Source organism: Ovis canadensis, chromosome 19 (genome assembly GCF_042477335.2).
Source record: "Ovis canadensis isolate MfBH-ARS-UI-01 breed Bighorn chromosome 19, ARS-UI_OviCan_v2, whole genome shotgun sequence".
NCBI classification, from domain to species: Eukaryota; Metazoa; Chordata; class Mammalia; order Artiodactyla; family Bovidae; genus Ovis; species Ovis canadensis.
This window is the reverse complement of record NC_091263.1, coordinates 48,834,724-48,853,966: the sequence shown is the minus strand read 5'-3', so window position 1 is coordinate 48,853,966 and position 19,243 is coordinate 48,834,724. Positions and strand designations below refer to the sequence as shown.

General features: G+C 39.6%; 1 protein-coding gene across 1 annotated transcript in view; it reads right to left on the bottom strand.

Annotated features, from left to right (window-relative positions):
- Positions 1-19,243, bottom strand: part of SUCLG2 (succinate-CoA ligase GDP-forming subunit beta) — a 287,354-nt gene that overhangs the window by 17,375 nt on the left and 250,736 nt on the right. Inside the window, exon 10 of the mRNA XM_069561842.1 lies at positions 6,507-6,627. Coding sequence (XP_069417943.1) covers positions 6,507-6,627 — 121 coding nt within the window. The remainder of the gene's footprint in view (positions 1-6,506; positions 6,628-19,243) is intronic.

The window sequence follows — 19,243 nt, the reverse complement described above, 5'->3', positions numbered from 1 at the left end:
TCTTTAAAACGTGGACCCACAAACTGGCGAAACTTACGGCAAGGAACTCGGCTCTTCTGAATAGTCACATAACACCCAAGAGAGGCCACCTTCTCTGTTTATAGGCAATGGATACTAGCCTAGTAATGAATCACATGATCAGGCTTTCAAAATATCTCTTATCTGGATCATTAAAAACCCCACATTTGTTCAGACTCTACAGCTATGTGTCAAAGTATCTTAGAAAGCAGCCAATAAATATTAGCAATATTTTTTTATTATTGTAATTCAGATTCTGGTAAGGTTTTTCTATCATACTTCACTTTCATGTGTCACTGCTTGGCTTTTCATAAGATGCTGGGATGGTGGACACCCATTTCTCATCTCACTGTTACTAACTAGGGAGACAATGGTGGTGTTCAGAGAATGCGAACCAATTTTAGGACTAATACAAAAAACGTTATTTTTGAAGTTTATCTCAGCTAAAACAAATTATGGTGTCAAGTTAAACAAAAACTATCACTAGACTTGTTCAAAGTGTTCCTGCTTCTTTGTACCACTTTGCCTTTCTCTGTCACCAGAGAAAAGAAAAGTTTGCTATGTTTAAAAATACAGAAGGATTCAAATGATACTCTAAGGTTAGGGAATATATAACTGAATGCAGAAAGATTTGTGAGAGGTACAGAATTTATGTTCTAACCAATAAGAAAGCAAATGAAAACATTTATATTGAGTCTAAGAGAAATTCCTGAGAGGGCCCTGTGGTTAGCAAATTCTTCCCCACTAAAAGTACTGAGAACAAGACTTTCTGTGACAAGGGATTTGGGGTTTTGATTGGTTTCTCATTTTAACTGAGCTGTGCTATTGGGGAATAATTCCCAATGACCTGAGTCCCGAGTATGGTTTACAGGGCCCTTCAAAATGGAGGTGACTTGTCTACTTGTCCATCATACCTCTCTTTGGATCTTCCCCTGTACTACCACATCTCTGCTGCCACACAGATTCCAACTGATATTACAGCTTCATCTCAAATAAAGGATGTTCAGTTCAGTTCAGTCGCTCAGTCGTGTCCAACTCTTTGTGACCCCATTGACTGCAGCTTGCCAGGCCTCCCTGTCCATCACCAACTCGCAGTTTACTCAAACTTATGTCCATTGAGTCAGTGATGCCATCCGACCAGCTCATCCTCTGTCATGCCTTTCTCCTCCCACCTTCAATCATTTCCAGCATCAGGATCATCTCAAATGAGTCAGTTCTTTGCATCAGATGGCTAAAGTATTGGAGTTTCAGCTTCAGTATCAGTCCTTCCAATGAATATTCAGGACTGATTTCCTTTAGAATGGACTGGTTAGATCTCCTTGCTGCTTAAGGGACTCTCAAGATTCTTCTCCAAGCACCAATTCTTGGACGTTCAGTTCAGTTCAGTTCAGTTGCTCAGTCGTGTCTGACTCTTTGTAACCCCATGAATCGCAGCACGCCAGGCCTCCCTGTCCAACACCAGTCCATCACCAACTCCCAGAGTTCACTCAGACTCACGTCCATCGAGTCCGTGATGCCATCCAGCCATCTCATCCTCTGTTGTCCCCTTCTCCTCCTGCCCACAATCCCTCCCAGCATCAGAGTCTTTTCCAATGAGTCAACTCTTCGCATGAGGTGGCCAAAGTACTGGAGTTTCAGCTTTAGCATCATTCCTTCCAAAGAAATCCCAGGGCTGATCTCCTTCAGAATGGACTGGTTGGATCTCCTTGCAGTCCAAGGGACTCTCAAGAGTCTTCTCCAACACCACAGTTCAAAAGCATCAATTCTTCGGCACTCAGTCTTCTTCACAGTCCAACTCTCACATCCATACACGACTACTGGAAAAACCATAGCCTTGACTAGACGGACCTTATTCGGCAAAGTAATATCTCTGCTTTTGAACATGCTATCTAGGTTGGTCATAACTTTTCTTCCAAGGAGTAAGCGTCTTTTAATTTCATGAGTGCAATCACCTTCCGCAGTGATTTTGGAGCCCTCCAAAATAAAGTTTGACACTGTTTCCACTGTTTCCCCATCTATTTCCCATGAAATGATGGGACCAGATGCCATGATCTTCATTTTCTGAACGTTGAGCTTGAAGCCAACTTTTTCGCTCTCCTCTTTCACTTTCATCAAGAAGCTTTTTAGTTCCTCTTCACTTTCTGCCATAAGGGTGGGGTCATCTGCATATCTGAGGTTATTGATATTTCTCCCGGCAATCTTGCTTCCAGCTTGTGTTTCTTCCAGTCCAGTGTTTCTCATGATGTACTCTGCATAGAAGTTAAATAAGCAGGGTGACAATATACAGCCTTGACGTACTCCTTTTCCTATCTGGAACCTGTCTGTTGTTCCACGTCCAGTTCTAACTGTTGCTTCCTGACCTGCATATAGGGTTCTCAAGAGGCAGGTCAGGTGGTCTGGTATTCCCATCTCTTTAGGAATTTTCCAGTTTGTTGTGATCCGCACAAAGACTTTAGCATAGTCAATGAAGCAGATTTTTTTTTTTTAATTCTCTTGCTTTTTCTACAATCCAACAGATTATGGCAATTTGATCTCTGGTTCCTCTGCCTTTTCTAAATCCAGGTTGAACATGTGGAAGTTCATGGTTCACACACTGTTAAAGCCTGACTTGGAGAATTTTAAACATTACTTTGCTGGCATGTGAGATGAGTGCAACTGTACGGTAGTTTGGGCAAATAAAGGATGATTACACCTTAATGTCATCCTTTCCCAGTCTATCTAGTTTCTACTTTTGACTTTCCCAAGTCCGTTAACCATGCCATTGTTCTTCTGGTCATAGATTTAAACCTTAGAGCCCCACTTTCTCTCATCTCTTTTTCTAGTTCTGTTCTTGTTCCTATTCAATTTTACCTCTATCAGGCAAATTTGCTTGGGTTTTAGATTCTACCTAATACTGTAAATTCTGGCTACTAACTTAATTGTCCCCCTCAGTTCTTTTCATCCATAATATGCTGCTACAAATACACTGCTTTCTCCAGGAAAGCCTACTGATCTACTCGGGTTCTGGCTTTCAGTTTCTGCTACTGTTATGATCCAAGTACCAACTCCCAAATATGTAACAGATCTGACAACTTGCTTCTGGTCCTTTACAAATTTCCTCCTTCTTCCTTCTTTTCAAAGATTCAAAGCTTAGTTATTTCTACGTTCACCTTGAAAATCTTCCTTTCATAACATATCACTGCTAATTTATATCTATAAATGTACTATAATTACAGTAGTCAATATTGAGTAAGTTTTTTTTTAAAAAAGGATATGCCATATTCAATATTCTATGATAAACCATAATGAAAAGAATATGAAAAAGTACATATATATAGTAAAAATTAACACAACATTCTAAATCAACTATACTTCAGAAAACAAAATACAAGGTATGATAATGAACGTGGGCTGAGCTACAATAGGCTCAACTTAAAGAACACACGCTTTAGTCCCTTAGCATAAAGAGCACAGAGCCTGGTTTATATCTGGTTGTCTTTATGGATAATACGATCACCAAATTTCTGTATTTTGTTGTCTATGATCAGAGCCAAGACAGCAAACTATGACGATGAAATGAAGGGACTGGCAGAAAATGTCACCCTTCACATTTGTAGGCTATATACATTTGGGGCCCAGTATCCTCTTCAAGCTTATCTTCAGTTCCCCATGAGATGGTGGACATCCTTAACTGTTAGTCACTCAGTCATGTCCAACTCTTTGTGACCCCATGTACTGTAGCCCACCCTCCAGGATCCTCTGTCCACGGGATTTTCCAGGCAAGAATACTGGAGTGGATTGCCATTAGGTATGAACATTTCCAAAAGCCAGGCTGGTGATTTTGTGAGATGCCCCAAAAGCTACTGCTATTAATATAGAAGCAGATTTTCTTAGGGCAAACAATGGTTTACGTTTTATATATATATATTAGCTTGCAATGTTAATTTTACTTTTTATTTTATTTCCCCAGTTATCTAGTAACTGACATAATTTCTTATAGGTCTAAGCACACTCCTTAATGTCTAAAGCTCAATGGCTTACACACAGTAGTTATAATATTACTTAATTAATTTAAAAACCACAAGCATATACCTTGGTAATGTTTTAACTTAAAAGATACAAATCTAAAAAAGAAAAAAATACAAATCCGATGGTCTAACAGATTTAAGACATTTCAAACCCTGAATTGCTCATGGAGACCTGCTCCCCTTTAAGAATACATGAAGAGCTGACTTTTAGAATCTGAGGCTCACTGATCATTTTGACCCTGAAAACAGTTTGAGACCAACATTTTAATCAGAGTTATAAATACACTGATGAACACACTAATTACCTGATGAATTTTCACTGCAGCCTTGCCAATCACTTCAATCATTATCCTTTCACTGAAATTATTTTTATTGGGACCAATCATGTCACATTTACATTTGTAAGAACTTTTAATTCAATTATATGTTTTAATGTCCATATTAAACTTTGCCAACTGGAGCCCCTGCTATTTTCATTTTTCCTTTGTGATCATTATTTCTGTCAAGTCCATATGGTGTATATCTAAGTCTGTGAGCTAGATAATCTCAAGGAGGTAGAAGGTAAGGGAAGAAAGAGACACAAAGAAAGAAGCAAGCAGAGAAAAATGGACTGCAGCTGTTCTGAAGGTTAGACTTCAAAAGAAAACAGTGCTACACAGTCAGTGTCAAAATATCCCTGGACTTTATCTTGAGAAGAAGGTCTCTAAGGAACTATAGTACCAGAACGGTGAATGGACAAATTAAACTGTCCCCAAAATGATACTACTGGAGTCTGCTTGATCATTGTAATGTGAATTTGCTGACGATGTGGATGGGACTTTTGCATAGTTTTCACATCAAACTGTCTGTTTCTGCTTCTCCACTACAGTGTTCCTCAAAGTGTAGCTTACAGAATCCTGGGCAAGGTCCATGATGTAAGAACTATTTTTAAAGTAGTAGTAATAATAATAATAATACTTCTCTGTTGGCATCTGCCCTGATGAAGCAAAAGTAACTGTACATAAAACTGCTGGCATGTTAGTAAGGATCAAGCAGCTCTGATGTGTACTAGTATTCATTTTATTTTTCACCACCTCACATTCACAAGGAAAACTTTCCACTTTCAAGTAAGAATGTCCTTAATGAAAAAAAAATAGTAATTTTATTAAGTTTCAACCCTTGAATACACATCTTTCTAATACTCTGTGTGATCAAATGGGCAGTATACACAAAGCACTCAGCTGTATACAGAACTATGATGAAAAGCATGTTATAATTGTTTGAGTAGCAAGCTAAAACCCCACTCTTCCACGGAATATTATTTTTTCTTGGAATAACAAAGAACATAATACACTCGTTCAGTCTTATATATCTGGTAGACATTGTCCCCAAAATGGGTGAATTAAGACTGTTACTGCAAGGAAAACAGTTTACCATTCTATGGATACTGAGAAAAATTTGTATTTTCAAATGAAAATTAGAATTCTGGAAAATTTGCATCCACCACTTTGACAACTTCTCAATACTAAGAAGCTTCACTGATAATGGTGTGATATTAACAGATGTGAATTTTTTGATACTGTATGTTGAAATGTGCTAACCTTTGGAAGATCTGCACAATCCAAAATTTTCCAAATGATCAATAAGTCACACATGTGTAAAATCTACTTACTGTCTAAGATAGACCAATGGATTTTAATATAACAGAGTATAAAAAGTGCATTGAAATAGTTTCAGATTCTTCATTAAAACTAATCTTTAATAAAGAAACTATTACTTATAGGTTTTAGTGTAGTAACAAGGATTAATATTCAGAATTATATAAAATGATTATTAAGAACTGCTCACTTTTCCAGATATATGACTCTATGAGGCCAGATTTTATTCATATACTTTTATCAAAACAACATATTGCAAAAGTTCTGATACAGAAGCAATTATTAAGCTAGATATTAAAGGAATTTGTAAAACCATAAAGCGATACTGCTATTATTACTAAAATTTAAAAGACATAGTTATTCTTTATAACTATATAGTATATATATATATATAAAATATATAATATAAAAATTAAATTATTACTTAAAAATAAGTACTTAAAATTTTCCAAGTAGTTATTTTTATTACCAAATTAATTTATTCATCAATTAAGTATTAGATGAAAAAGTTTCAGAACCTCTGCTGTCTCATGATGAAAAATTCTTGGAGCAGCATTTCTCAGAGTGTTTTCCCCAGAATACCAACTCATGATATGATTCATAATAAAAGGGTTCCACTCTGGAATATGTTTGGAAAATTTGGATACTTATAACATACGCTCTTCTTGGAGAGCTGCAAACCAGATTAGAAGTTCAGAGAGGTACTGCTGTACTGCATTTGTGTCATCTTATGTAACCCAGTGTTTCCTTATGTTGTCTCAGGAAGTCTGTGAATGCAGAACATGCTGGTCACCTGATCCTGAAGAAGGATGTCCTGGCACTGTGGACATCTGTGGTAACTTACCTTCAAGCCGGACCACCAGTGGCACCTTGAGTTCCAGCTCTCGGCAGGCTTTGGTGATCCCATTGGCAATGATGGCACAGTTGACAATTCCACCAAAAATATTGACTAGGATGGCTTCAACCTGAAATCAAAATAGGAAGGTGCTCATCAAAATGCTGACAGTCAGCATTCCCTCAAGTAACTGGCTAATTAACAAAGATAATTAAAATAATGCTGTCTTAAAAAAAAAAAGAACACAATAAAAGGACCAAGATGTTAAGAAAGTTAAAATTGAGTACTTAATTAATAAATATCACTAAATAACATTAACATATTAACCCAAATTATCTTATCAATCACTTCTCTGAATTCAAAATGAATAAGCCACTTATTTCTTATATACTGTCTTCTGCTTTGTCTTATATTGCTGTCTGGTACTGTTATATTACAAGTAGTGTCATTTAAAATTTCATGTACTTCAAGCAACTCCTGCAGCTCAATTCCAGGAAAAATAAGCGACCCAATCAAAAAATGGGCCAAAGAACTAAATAGATATTTCTCCAAAGAAGACATACAGATAGCTAACAAACACATGGAAAGATGCTCAACATCACTCATTATCAGAGAAATGCAAATCAAAACCACAATGAGGTACCATTTCAAGCCAGTCAGAATGGCTGTGATCCAAAAGTCTACAAGCAATAAATGCTGGAGAGGGTGTGGAGAGAAGGGAACCCTATTACACTGTTGGTGGGAATGCAAACTAGCACAGCCACTATGGAGAACATAGTGGAGATTCCTTAAAAAACTGGAAATAGAACTGCCTATGACCCAGCAATTCCACTGCTGGGCATACTCACCAAGGAAACCAGAATTGAAAGAGACACATGTACCCCAATGTTCATTGCAGCACTGTTTATAATAGCCAGGACATGGAAACAACCTAGATGTCCATCAGCAGATGAATGGATAAGAAAGCTGTGGTACATATACACAATGGAGTATTACTCAGCCATTAAAAAGAATACATTTGAATCATTTCTAACGAGGTGGATGAAACTGGAGCCGATTATACAGAGTGAAGTAAGCCAGAAAGAAAAACACCAGTACAGTATACTAACACATATATATGGAACTTAGAAAGATGTAACGATAACCCTGTATGCAAGATAGCAAAAGAGACACAGATGTATCGAACAGTCTTTTGGACTCTGTGGGAGAGGGAGAGGGTGGGATGATTTGGGAGAATGGCATTGAAACATGTATAATATCATATATGAAACAAATCACCAGTCCAGGTTTGATGCGTGATACTGGATGCTTGGGGCTGGTGCACTGGGACGACCCAGAGGGATGGTACGGGGAGGGAGGAGAGTGGGGGGTTCAGGATGGGGAACACATGTATACCTGTGGTGGATTCATGTTTTGTACAGCAAAACCAATACAATACTGTAAAGTAATTAACCTCTAATTAAAATGAATAAATTTATATTTTTAAAAAATTCATGTACTTGTAACTTTTCCCTTTATAGTTTATACTTGAATTTTTACCTGTCATGGTACCTTTTAAAACTAGTGACATTATTTAACAGGTAAAAATTCAAATTTTTCTATGCCTCCTTAATACTTCTTTGATAAGCCAGAAGTATATATTAATACTTAAAATTCATAGGTAGCTTAATAATCTTAGATAATGAATGACCTTTTTAATTAAAAACAGACCCTCCCAATAAAGAGATACAAGTTTACACTACATGCTACTGACTAGAATTTTTCTGAAATGTAAATTTAAACTCATCATGCTAACCTGTTTGTACATATTCCATATTCAAAGGCACGTGGGCCCCCCCAAAAAAAAAACTGTACTTGCCCTGACTTGATAAATAGGTTTAAGAAAATCCTGTATAATTAACATGAAGAACGAGATAATGAAGAGAATTCATTACCTAGATTAATTGATAACACCCACAGATCATGGCTATTCATCAAGCTGGAGGCATCAAAATTCCAACAATGGAGTGACAATTAAATTCTCCCACACTAATTGCGAAGCATATATGTGTGTGCTGCATGCCATTTTAAAATTCCATTTATTCCAATATGCTGAATTAACTACACAAAACATATGAGAAAAGAACACCTCACATTTGTTCAGGACTCAACTGCTTTAAAAGTGCCATTACATGAACTTTCATTTTTAATTTTGATACTCGCAGTGTGTACAGTAAGTACAGTGAGGATTAACCCTCTATACCAGATAAAGCCATTCAGAAAACCCACACAATTTGTCCCAATGTTACACAGCTAATGAGCAGCAGAGGTGAGGCTCCAAGTCAGCTTCTGGGTGGCCTGTGGATACTTCATTCATGCCAGCTCCTAGAGCTAGAATCTTGGGCAAGGGACATACACTATCTTGAATACGGCTTTCTCACCTATGAAATGGGAATAATAGTACCTAGTCCATAAAGTTACTGAAAGGCCTAAATGAGATAAGACACATGACATGCTTATTACATGCCTATAAAGTACTTTATGGGACCTCCCGGGTGGCTCAGAGGTTAAAAATCCACCTGTGGTACTAGAAACACAGAAGACCCAGGTTCAATCCCTAGGTTGGGAAGATCCCCTGGAGGAGGGCATGGCAACCCACTCCACTATTCTTGCCTGCAGAATCCCATGGACAGGAGCCTGGCGGGCTACAGTCTATAGGGTCACAATGAGTCAGACGTGAAGCGACTGGGCATGCAAGGTACTTTACGGATATTTATACATGCATTTACTGATATAAGCAATGGTGAAAGTGGACAGGTTACCCAGACAGCATGTACAAGAAGGAAACCTTTCAGCAGACTGCAGCTATGTTGAATTTGAATGTGATAGAAAACTGAACTTATTAAAGTTCAGCAAAAAGGTAATGTTTTAAGAATAAAATAAATGAGCAATATTTTTCAAACCAATTAAGAGATTGGGGCTACTCCCAAAAAAGAAATCTCCCATTACTATTCACAGCAGGCTGACTGGTAAGCAGAAGTTTGCTTTCTAATGATGGCTATTAAATGCTGTTAGTATTGAGGCTTGGTACAGCAGTAGTTTCCAAATAGCTGTGGGATGGAGAGAAGTTTGCCAGAACAATGGAAGAAAAATACACTTAAGAGCAATAATGACTCCACAGGGTCCAAAAGAGAAACTCAGGAACAGCTGAGGCTTACTCAGTTTCTGTAGAAGAACTAAGCTTTCTAGAAAAGCACACACTGGCCCATGTACATCTCTGCCATGGTCCAACTTCTACATTCTTTAAGGATGAATTCAGATGTCAACAAATTCTCAGTGAAGCTTTCCTCTATCATCAAGTTATGGTGAATTATTCTGTTTAATCCATCTAAAACCGTATAATCATTCTAGAGAGTAGTCACACCACATACCACGAACATACGTAAAGTCACCCACAGTGGCAGGAGTGGGGGACTAGAGGCAGGAAGATGCCTCTGGCCCTGTGATTCAGTTCTACTCAGTATATATATACCCTGGAGTCAGTATCAGATATGAGCTGTGACGCTGCTATTGCCTCTTACAGTATAAGTTCCTTTGAATCTCTCACATCAGTCTCTCATTGTGTTTAATTAGCATCTGACAAATAAAAACAGATACTCTTCATAAAACAACTTGTACCTAAAAGTGAGTCAACCACTTCAACCAGTATTGAACCCTCAGAAAAGTCCTCTTTTCGAAAGGTGGGGGAATAGGTGGCTTGTTAGGTGTGCTGAAAGAATAGCTGTTCTCAAGTGTAGTAAATCCACCCCGCATCTCCATGCCCTAGGCACAACACTCAGGGCAGGCCACCTCCGTGCTCCTCTACAACAGGAGTTTTTTGCTTTTTGTTTTTTTTTTTTTTAAATAAGGATCTAATGTGATCCATGACATAGCACAATCACCTAATAAATAATAGTTTAAAGACTGGAATAAATTAATTTCAACAGACACTTAATGGTCATCTCCCTTATATTAGACACAACAGAGTTAAGTCCTTGGGATATGGAGATGAGTAAGGCGTCATCACTGTACTCAAAGAACAAAGAGGAGTTTGAGAATCAGACTAGTAAACTGTCAACTGCAGTCCTGCCTCCATAGTCTCATGGAGCTAAGACCAGGGCACCACCAGTGGTGCAGACTATTGTAGCAAGAGGGGCCTTTTGGAAGCTGTGTTGTTCCAGGTGACAAAGAAAAAGAGAGAGCAGCAACTCAGGTAACAGAGGGCAACCAGGATGAAGGCAGAGCTGGTATGCAACCTGGTTCACTTAGGACCTACAGGCTGAATGCGGAAATAACCTGAGAAAATGTAGGTGAGGTAGACTGGAAGGCACCAGAGGCCAGGGATGGGAACTTGGCTCTTTTGGCTTATTCCTTTCTTTCCCAGAGCTAGATGAAGACAAGCCTTGAAAGTCTCCCTTGGGGTGAAAAGGGGAGTGATGGGAAAGAGAGAAGTGTGAATATGTGAGCAAATGTGAGATGAGAAATATAGAACAACCATGTGGGAGCATGAGAGACACTAAGAAAGACAACCAGTGAGAGAGAGAGCATGACAGAATGCGTATGTGAGAGAAAGAGAAGGAGAGAAAGAGTATGAGTGATACTAACAAAGCAGTTAATATTTTTATAAGAAGAACAGCAAGACACAGAAGTGAACAGGCCACTTAGCTCAGGGACACAGGGTTGTTTGGGAAACATGGTGTACCATGGGCACCACGATGAAATCACCACAAGGGTGACAGAAAGACCCCACACCACCAGAAATGATGTGGTTGTCTCCTCCTACAAACTAATTTTCTGTAGTCAAGCACTTTAATGGAAATCTGATTTAAGCTTTCACTTTGGGCTGATTTCTACTATAATCTGCAATCTCAAACTGAGAATGAAATTAAGAGAGTCTGAAAATGAAAGCCTTGTGATATCATCATTATTTTGCATTTATAAAGCATGTCAAATCTGCAATGTGTGCCTCACGTGTTCATTTATTATTATAACCCCTAACTGCTGCTCCATGACAATACCAACAGAAACTTTTAATAGTATTTTTTCCCCTCTGGCAAAGGGAATGTTTTTAAAGTTGGCACTAGGCCTTTTCATGAATTCGAAACTCTCCCCAAGATTCCTAAGTGCTTTCAGAAGTAGGCTTTTCTAAATTCTCGGGGGGAGGATTACAAGGGTTGCTATTTACTGTTTCATAAAAGTAAAGATCATCTAGTGAGGAGGTTATGGTGTCAGATCAACTGCACAGATCCCTGGACCACAGACAGCCACTCCCAATGAGGGGTCTGTAGCAGCTGTTGGCTGCTGTGCAGGTGGCCAGGAAGTGCAAATGCAGGTTTTTCAAATGTTTGCATGTGTTTGGCTTTGCAAAATACACTCCAGCTGCAGATTTCAATCCACAATTAAATGTAAAGAATGAACTTCAAAAGAAGAAAAGCTACAGCTTTGGCATTTAACAAGTTCTCAACCTGAAACAAACAAAATTTACAAATAAAACCCTTTTGGGGGGATGTAATCACTTTGAGAATTGAACAGTGGGGCTTCCCTGGTGGCTCAGTGGTGAAGAACCTGCCTGCCAACACAGGAGATGCAGGTTCAATCTCTGGGTCAGGAAAATCCCCTGGAGAAGGAAATGGCAACCCAGTGCAGTGTTTCTGCCTAGGAAATCTCATAGACAGAGAAGCCTGGTGGGCTACCATCCATGGGGTTGCGGAAGGGTAGGACTCGACTTGGCGACTAAACAACAATGAACACTAGGTAATCTCAATCAGATAAGTTCACACACAAAGAAATTCTTTGACATAATTTTAGGTAAGTCCTATCCTTTAGAATTTGCCCTCATAGGCAGATAACAGCAAAAGGTAATGTACAGTATATACAGATCAGTTCACTTCAGTCGCTCAGTCTTGTTTGACTCTTTGTGACCCCATGCACTGCAGCACGCCAGGCTTCCTTGTCCATCACCAAATCCCACAGCTTGCTCAAACTCATGTCCATTGAGTTGGTGATGCCATCCAACCTCCTCTGTTGTCCCCTTCTCCTCCTGCAATCTTTCCCAGCATCAGGGTCTTTTCTAATCAGTCAGTTCTTTGCATCAGGTAGCCAAAGTATTGGAGTTTCAGCTTCAGCATCAGTCCTTCCAATGAAAGTTCAGGACTGATCTTCCTTAGGATTGACTGGTTTAAAAGCATAGGGTAAATTTCAGGGGAATTGTGAACTCTTTGCAACTATTTATAAAATTTTGTTAGAATGTACACTTTCCCCAGGAAAATGTTCAAAATCTTTAAGAATCAAAATGTTAATAATAATCTCAAATACAGCAATAGTTAACGTTACTAAGTATTTAAGGGCTTCCCTGGTGCCTCAGTGCAAAGAATCCAACTGCCAATGCAGGAGATGCAGGTTTGATCCTTGGCTTGGGAAGATCCCCTGGAGAAGGAAATGTCAACCCATTCCAGTATTCTTGCCTGGGAAATCCCATGCACAAAGGAGTGTGGTGGGTTATAGTTTATGGGGTTTTGAAAGAGCCAGATATGATTTAGAAACCAAAACAGCAATTAGTTATTTAGCAGGTCATAGTAGGCAGTATTCTATTTTACTTATATTAATACACTAAACACATAAGTAGTATATCAGATGGACACAATTTTTATCTTCATTTTACAGATAAGAAAACTGAGAGTACCAAAGTTCTGGAGAATCACTGGAGCTGCACCTTTACTGTCAAATGTCTTTTGGAGCCAGTAAACCCATTGAGGTCCCACAATACATACTATGCTTAGTACTGTCTCATTCATTATCAGACCTGATTCTGCCATAAACATGTGAGGTAAATATTATCTATCACATTTTACATATGAGAAAAGGGAGGCTCAGAGATGTAAAGTGACTTGTACCAAATTATGCACCCAGTATGTCATCAGAATCAAAACTCCAGTTGTTTTTTCTTTAAGATTATCCTGGCTCCTTTTAATGAAAGGTAACTACTCACAGATTGCTGAATGAAAATTATATTCTTGAGAGCCTGTTCTGTGCTAGGTACTCTTTAACCAAAAAGTGTGGTTGGTAGCTAGTTCGACAAGAAAGATTTTTACACCACAGACCAGAAATATTCTACATGTATATCTTAAATTATAAACACTGATTATCAGTCATGAAGGCGAGGCAGACTGGGTACTCTGAGATCATAGGACAGGTTCCTGTTACACACTGCATGCTGAGGGAGGGCCTCAAGCAGTGAGATTTAGCACAGTATCTGAAGGACAGTCTAGAAGAGGACAGGTAGATGAGAGAATGAGGAGTTAGTACTTCAAGACCAGAGAACACTAAGGGCAAAGGTCAAGGGGGCAGGACAGAACTTGATGCCATTGAAAAACTGAACAGAACCTGGAGGAGTCTCCGGAGGCTGGGAGTTCCAATGTGAAGCAGTGGGAAACGAGATAGACTACAGCTGCAGGAACCAAATCAGAGTCTTACAGAGCAAATGTCATGAGTTTTGAAAGGCCTTTCATCTCCATATGTCTATGCAGACTTCAGGGAGGTTGGGAAGGGAACTATCATTATTCAGCATCCACAGTGCCCTCACATTAAGTTTATAAGATGGGTTTTAGAACCTCTGTTTCATGGATAGACTGAGGTTGAGAGTTTAGGGTTTCTTAGCTATTAAGGAGTTACAGTGTCAATGAGGCTCTTTCTCACCATATCACATGTAGAGCTGTCTGCAACAGCTGGGTGATCTTAGGGGCACTGCTGACATACACCAGAGGTTAGCACACTTGTTCTGGTAAGAACTAGTATGGTGTGTGCACTCAGTCGTGTCTGACTCTTTGTGACCCCGTGGACTACAGCCCACCAGGCTCCTCTGTCCATGGAATTTCCAGGAAAGAATACTGGAGTGGGCTGCCATTTTCTTATCCAGGGGATCTTCCCAAGTCAGAGATCAAACCTGCATCTCCTGCACTGGCAGGTGGATTCTTTACATACACTATGGACACCTGGGATAAGGGCTAGTTAGTAAATATTTTAGGCTTTGAGGGCCAGTCTCTGTTTCAGTTACTCAAGTCTGCTGTTGTAGCATTAAAGCAGTCCTAGACAATATGTAAATAAATAAGCAACTACGTTTCCTCTTCCCTGGTTGCTGGGGTCCAGCCCCAGTGGATCCAGGGAAACTCGAAGGGTGAACGGCGTAGGTGAGGAAAGCTTATTTATTTAATTAGAAATATAAAATAAATTAAGAAGAAATAGTACAGTAGGAAAATTTAGTGGAGAAAAGAGGCTGAATAACTTGGTTTACGTGGAAAGCCAAAAAAACTTCAGGACAAGAAGTCTGCACCATCTACGTTAGGCTACCGGCGTCTGTTTGAATATCAGAAGGTGCCCTGCCTTGGGCTCCCTCTCTCACGGATCTCAGAAGCCAGGGCAAGTAAGTAGACATGGCGAGCCTCCATGCCCCAGATGGGAATTCAGCTAGAAAATAGAGTAAAGAGGAGACACGGGGGAAACCAGTCCAGCGACTTGCCCATCCCCTATTGTTCAGAAGGCCTTTTATACTTTTTAATTGTACATAGAGATCAATGGGTAATACAAAATTATGCAGTGTCAGCAGCCCTGACTCTTATCGAGACCAGGCTTTTTCTCTGCATACTTAGTTGTATACACAAGTCTTAGGTGATTTACATCATCTTCCAGCCAGAAGGCCAATTAACATTTTACAGCCCTTTTCTTATAAGGGTTTGTCAACCAGAAGACTTATTTATGTCAAAAATGTTCTTCCCAAAGTCTGGTGCCACTCTCAGAAAGCACTAAATAAAGTTACATTCTTACATAGCAAGGATACAACAATTTATAACAAGTAAAAGGAGTTTAGTGATTTATAAAGAGAAAAGTAATTTAACTCAAAAGTCTAGCATTGCTAACATCAAAACTACTATATTGCTATATCCCTCAGGTGCCTAAAAGATAAAGAATATGGAGGCCTGGCAGCAGTCATTGAGTCAACAGTGAAAACCTGTCACCAATATAATTTTTAGCTCTTTAAAAAAGGCTTTGTATCTTTAAGATGATTTAAGCTTTGTGCCTCTCCTGGTTAGGGGGCTGTAAGCAATTCACAAATTGTAAAAAGTCTGGGGGAACCTGTTAGGCAAGTTAGAGAGCCATCAGAGAGGGTTTGAGCTGAAACATTCCTTTCAAATGCAGAAGACTGAAGCCCTAAGTTAACTTTTTCCAGAGAGTGTCAGAAGAGTGGAAAAGCACAGTACAATAAAATCAGGCCAACTCTGGTTTTTGGGGTACATGCTCAGGAAATTCAAGGGGGAACCCCTGAGGCCTGACTCGCCTTGCCCATCAGGCCTCTCTGCATGACCCTGTCATGGGTGGGATCTCCCGGGCTGGCTCCCGGCACCTGGTGGCTCAGACGGTAAAGTGTCTGTCTACAATTCGGGAGACCCGGGTTTGATCCCTGGGTCAGGAAGATCTGCTGGAGAAGGAAATGGCAATCCACTCCAGTACTATTGCCTGGAAAATCCTATGAACAGGGGAGCCTGGTAGGCTACAGTCCATGGGGTTGCAAAGAGTCAGACATAACTGAGCAACTTCACTTCACTTCACTTCACATGTTTCCATAAAACTTGATTCACAAAAAATAAGTGGGAGGCCAGATTTGGCCCATGGGTCATAGTTTGCCACCCCTTGAAATAGACACAATTTGATTGATGGTTATTCTCAGATTCACTGCAACCACCTCTCCTTTTCTTTTTCTTTTTCTAAATCATATTGTATTTCTCTCAGAGTGACTTTTCAGAGTTTAAGATCTCTTCCTTTGCTGTACCATTTTATTGTTCTTATCAACAGCATTAATGCATCTAGGCTGTTCAGTTCAGTTGCTCAGTTGTGTCCGACTCTTTGTGACCCCATGAATAGCAGTACACCAGGCCTCTCTGTCCATCACCAACTCCTAGAGTTTACCCAATCTCATGTCCATCAAGTTGGTGATGCCATCTAGCCATCTCATCCTCTGTCGTCCCCTTCCCCTTCTGCCCCCAATCCCTCCCAACATCAGGGTCTTTTCCAATGAGTCAACTCTTTGCATGAGGTGGCCAAAGTACTGGAGTTTCAGCTTTAGCATCATCCCTTCCAATGAACACCCAGGACTGATCTCCTTTAGGATGGACTAGTTGGATCTCCTTGCAGTCCAAGGGACTCTCAAGAGTCTTCTCCAACACCACAGTTCAAAAGCATCAATTCTTTGGCATTCAGCTTTCTTCACAGTCCAACTCTCACATCCATACATGACCACTGGAAAAACCATAGCCTTGACTAGACGGACCTTTGTTGGCAAAGTAATGTCTCTGCTTTTTAATATGCTATCTAGGCTGTAGCAATGGCTAATTAAATAAATGTATCCATTCCAACATCAATATCACTCATATGAAACAAACCTGTACCTTTAACAAGTTCATAAAATGACCTGAATGCCTTTGTTCTTTTTCTCTTCCTGACATCGGCTAGAAGTGAACAAACAGAAGAGACTTCGGCAATAAGCCATCCAGTTTGCAATGATTATTACAGACACTTAAATACTATACTGCATTTAGAACACACTGTAGTGTATACATTAAGCATAGTAAGCACCACTACTGGGTTCTGTCTGCTTCTTCCAGTTCACACTGCTAATTCAGTCCCAGTGCAGTAGGCACTGCTGATAAAAATCAAGCAAGTGTGTTTACATTAGAGAAGATAAGGACTTTCTTTTAATCATAACTTGTTTTAATTCTGAATGTTGTTGCTCTTGTTTAAGCATCTGTTTTTCTCGAACTGTTTTTCTCTTTTTTTCTTGTTGTTTTTATTTTCCTGCTGAATTCTAATCATGTCTTCTAATCCATTGGCAGCCAAAGAAGGAAAATAAATGATGAAGGAAATTAGATGCAGCTTGGATAATTGATGTTTGTATGCCTGGCTTTAATAAAAACACTCTGCTAAATTAGAGAGGAGTCTGAATGGATTCAGTCAATAGGGAAGTGATTCAGGTGAGGCATTCAATCCTGGGATTTGTTGTAATCTTACAAATAGGCAGACAGATCAGTTCAGCTGGGACGAGGTCTGCCTTTTGCTGAAATCTGAGTGAGCTTCCACAGCTTGCTGTTTTACTTTTGATTTGTTCCTGAAGTTTGACATTATTTTCTTTTGTACAAAATCAAGCTCTAGGATCCTTGGGTTAAATAAAGTAAATGATTCCAAACTTATACATGACATGAGAACAACAGTATTTCTTGACAAACGCCCACCCACCCTGCCCTTTTAGTTTCTTCTAAATCCCATGGACGGAGGACCCTGGTGGGCTGCAGTCCATGGGGTCACTAAGAGTCGGGCACAACTAAGCAACTTGACTTTCACTTTTCACTTTCATGCATTGGAGAAGGAAATGGCAGCCCACTCCAGTGTTCTTGCCTGGAGAATCCCAGGGACGGGGGAGCCTGGTGGGCTGCAGTCCATGGGGTCGCACAGAGTCGGACACAACTGAAGTGACTTAGCAGCAGTAGCAAGGAAGAAATACTATTAGTGAGTAAACAATCGGCCTGAAGAGCTCAGAATTTAAAGTAAACATTTAAATCCCAAACAACTTTTCAGCATTTTTAAGTGATCAAGATAAATATCTGACCATTCTCCCCCACAATTTTGGAGTATCTATCTGTTATCCCAAAACTGATAGCATGGAAATGATATATGACGGATGAGCAATGCTTGGTTGGAAAACGAAGTTTCCCTTAAGCTTGACCTCTAAGATCACCCGGGATGAAAGAAGGAAAATGTGTCTAAATCACCATACATGTATCCTGTGAGCTGCTCCTCACTAGGATAAGTAAAATGGTATGGAGGCTTAGCATTTATTGCACGTTAATTTTCCTAGGTGCTAAAAGAGATGCACTATAACCTTCCCTGGCATGTAAACTGAGACTCAAGGAGCTTAAATAAGTTGTCCAAGGGCACACAGCTATTAAGCAGTGGAGTCAGGATTTGGACCAACTCAGTCTTACTTCAAAGTCCATGGTGTTTCCACTCCCTTCAACAGTCTTTCTATAACTAGTCACTTTCACGATTAATCAAGAATCCCAGTTCTATTTTGATCTTATTTCCAAGTTTCAAGGACAGTCTTGAGTTCTAAATTCTGGTGGCCAACTACTCCTTGCTTTCAAATCTCACTGCTCAATTAAAATGGATCAGAGTAAGATATTTTTTATAGTTTCACAGACCAGTGATTTTGGTTCTTCACAACCCAACAAGATCCCTGTTTTGACGAAAGAGTTGTCCAGAGTTTGTGGTTTGCAATTCCTACTTAAGACTGCAGAGGGGTCATGATGTTATTACAGTGAGTTCAAAATCCACAGTCCCTCCTGAACTGGGGTAGATATCCCTACAAGACTCCTCTCTGTAGACTGGTAAGCCACCCTTTTTCCCTTTCTGATGCACTGAAATTTATCCTTTTGCTAATACTATTATTTCTATTTTTATGACCAAGAATATTCTAATAGAGAATCATGCCATTAGAGACATCACTGAAGACACCGATTTTAAATATCAGACCGTGGAATGGCTGGTGGGAGGTATGGTAACTATGTTTGAGTGACTATTCAAAGTGCTGCATTGAGACTAACGATGGAGCCACGTCCTGGTTTAGAGGGATCTGTGACCTATTCAGAGAGATTTCTGCTATGGCAGTGGGGGAAAGAGGCACA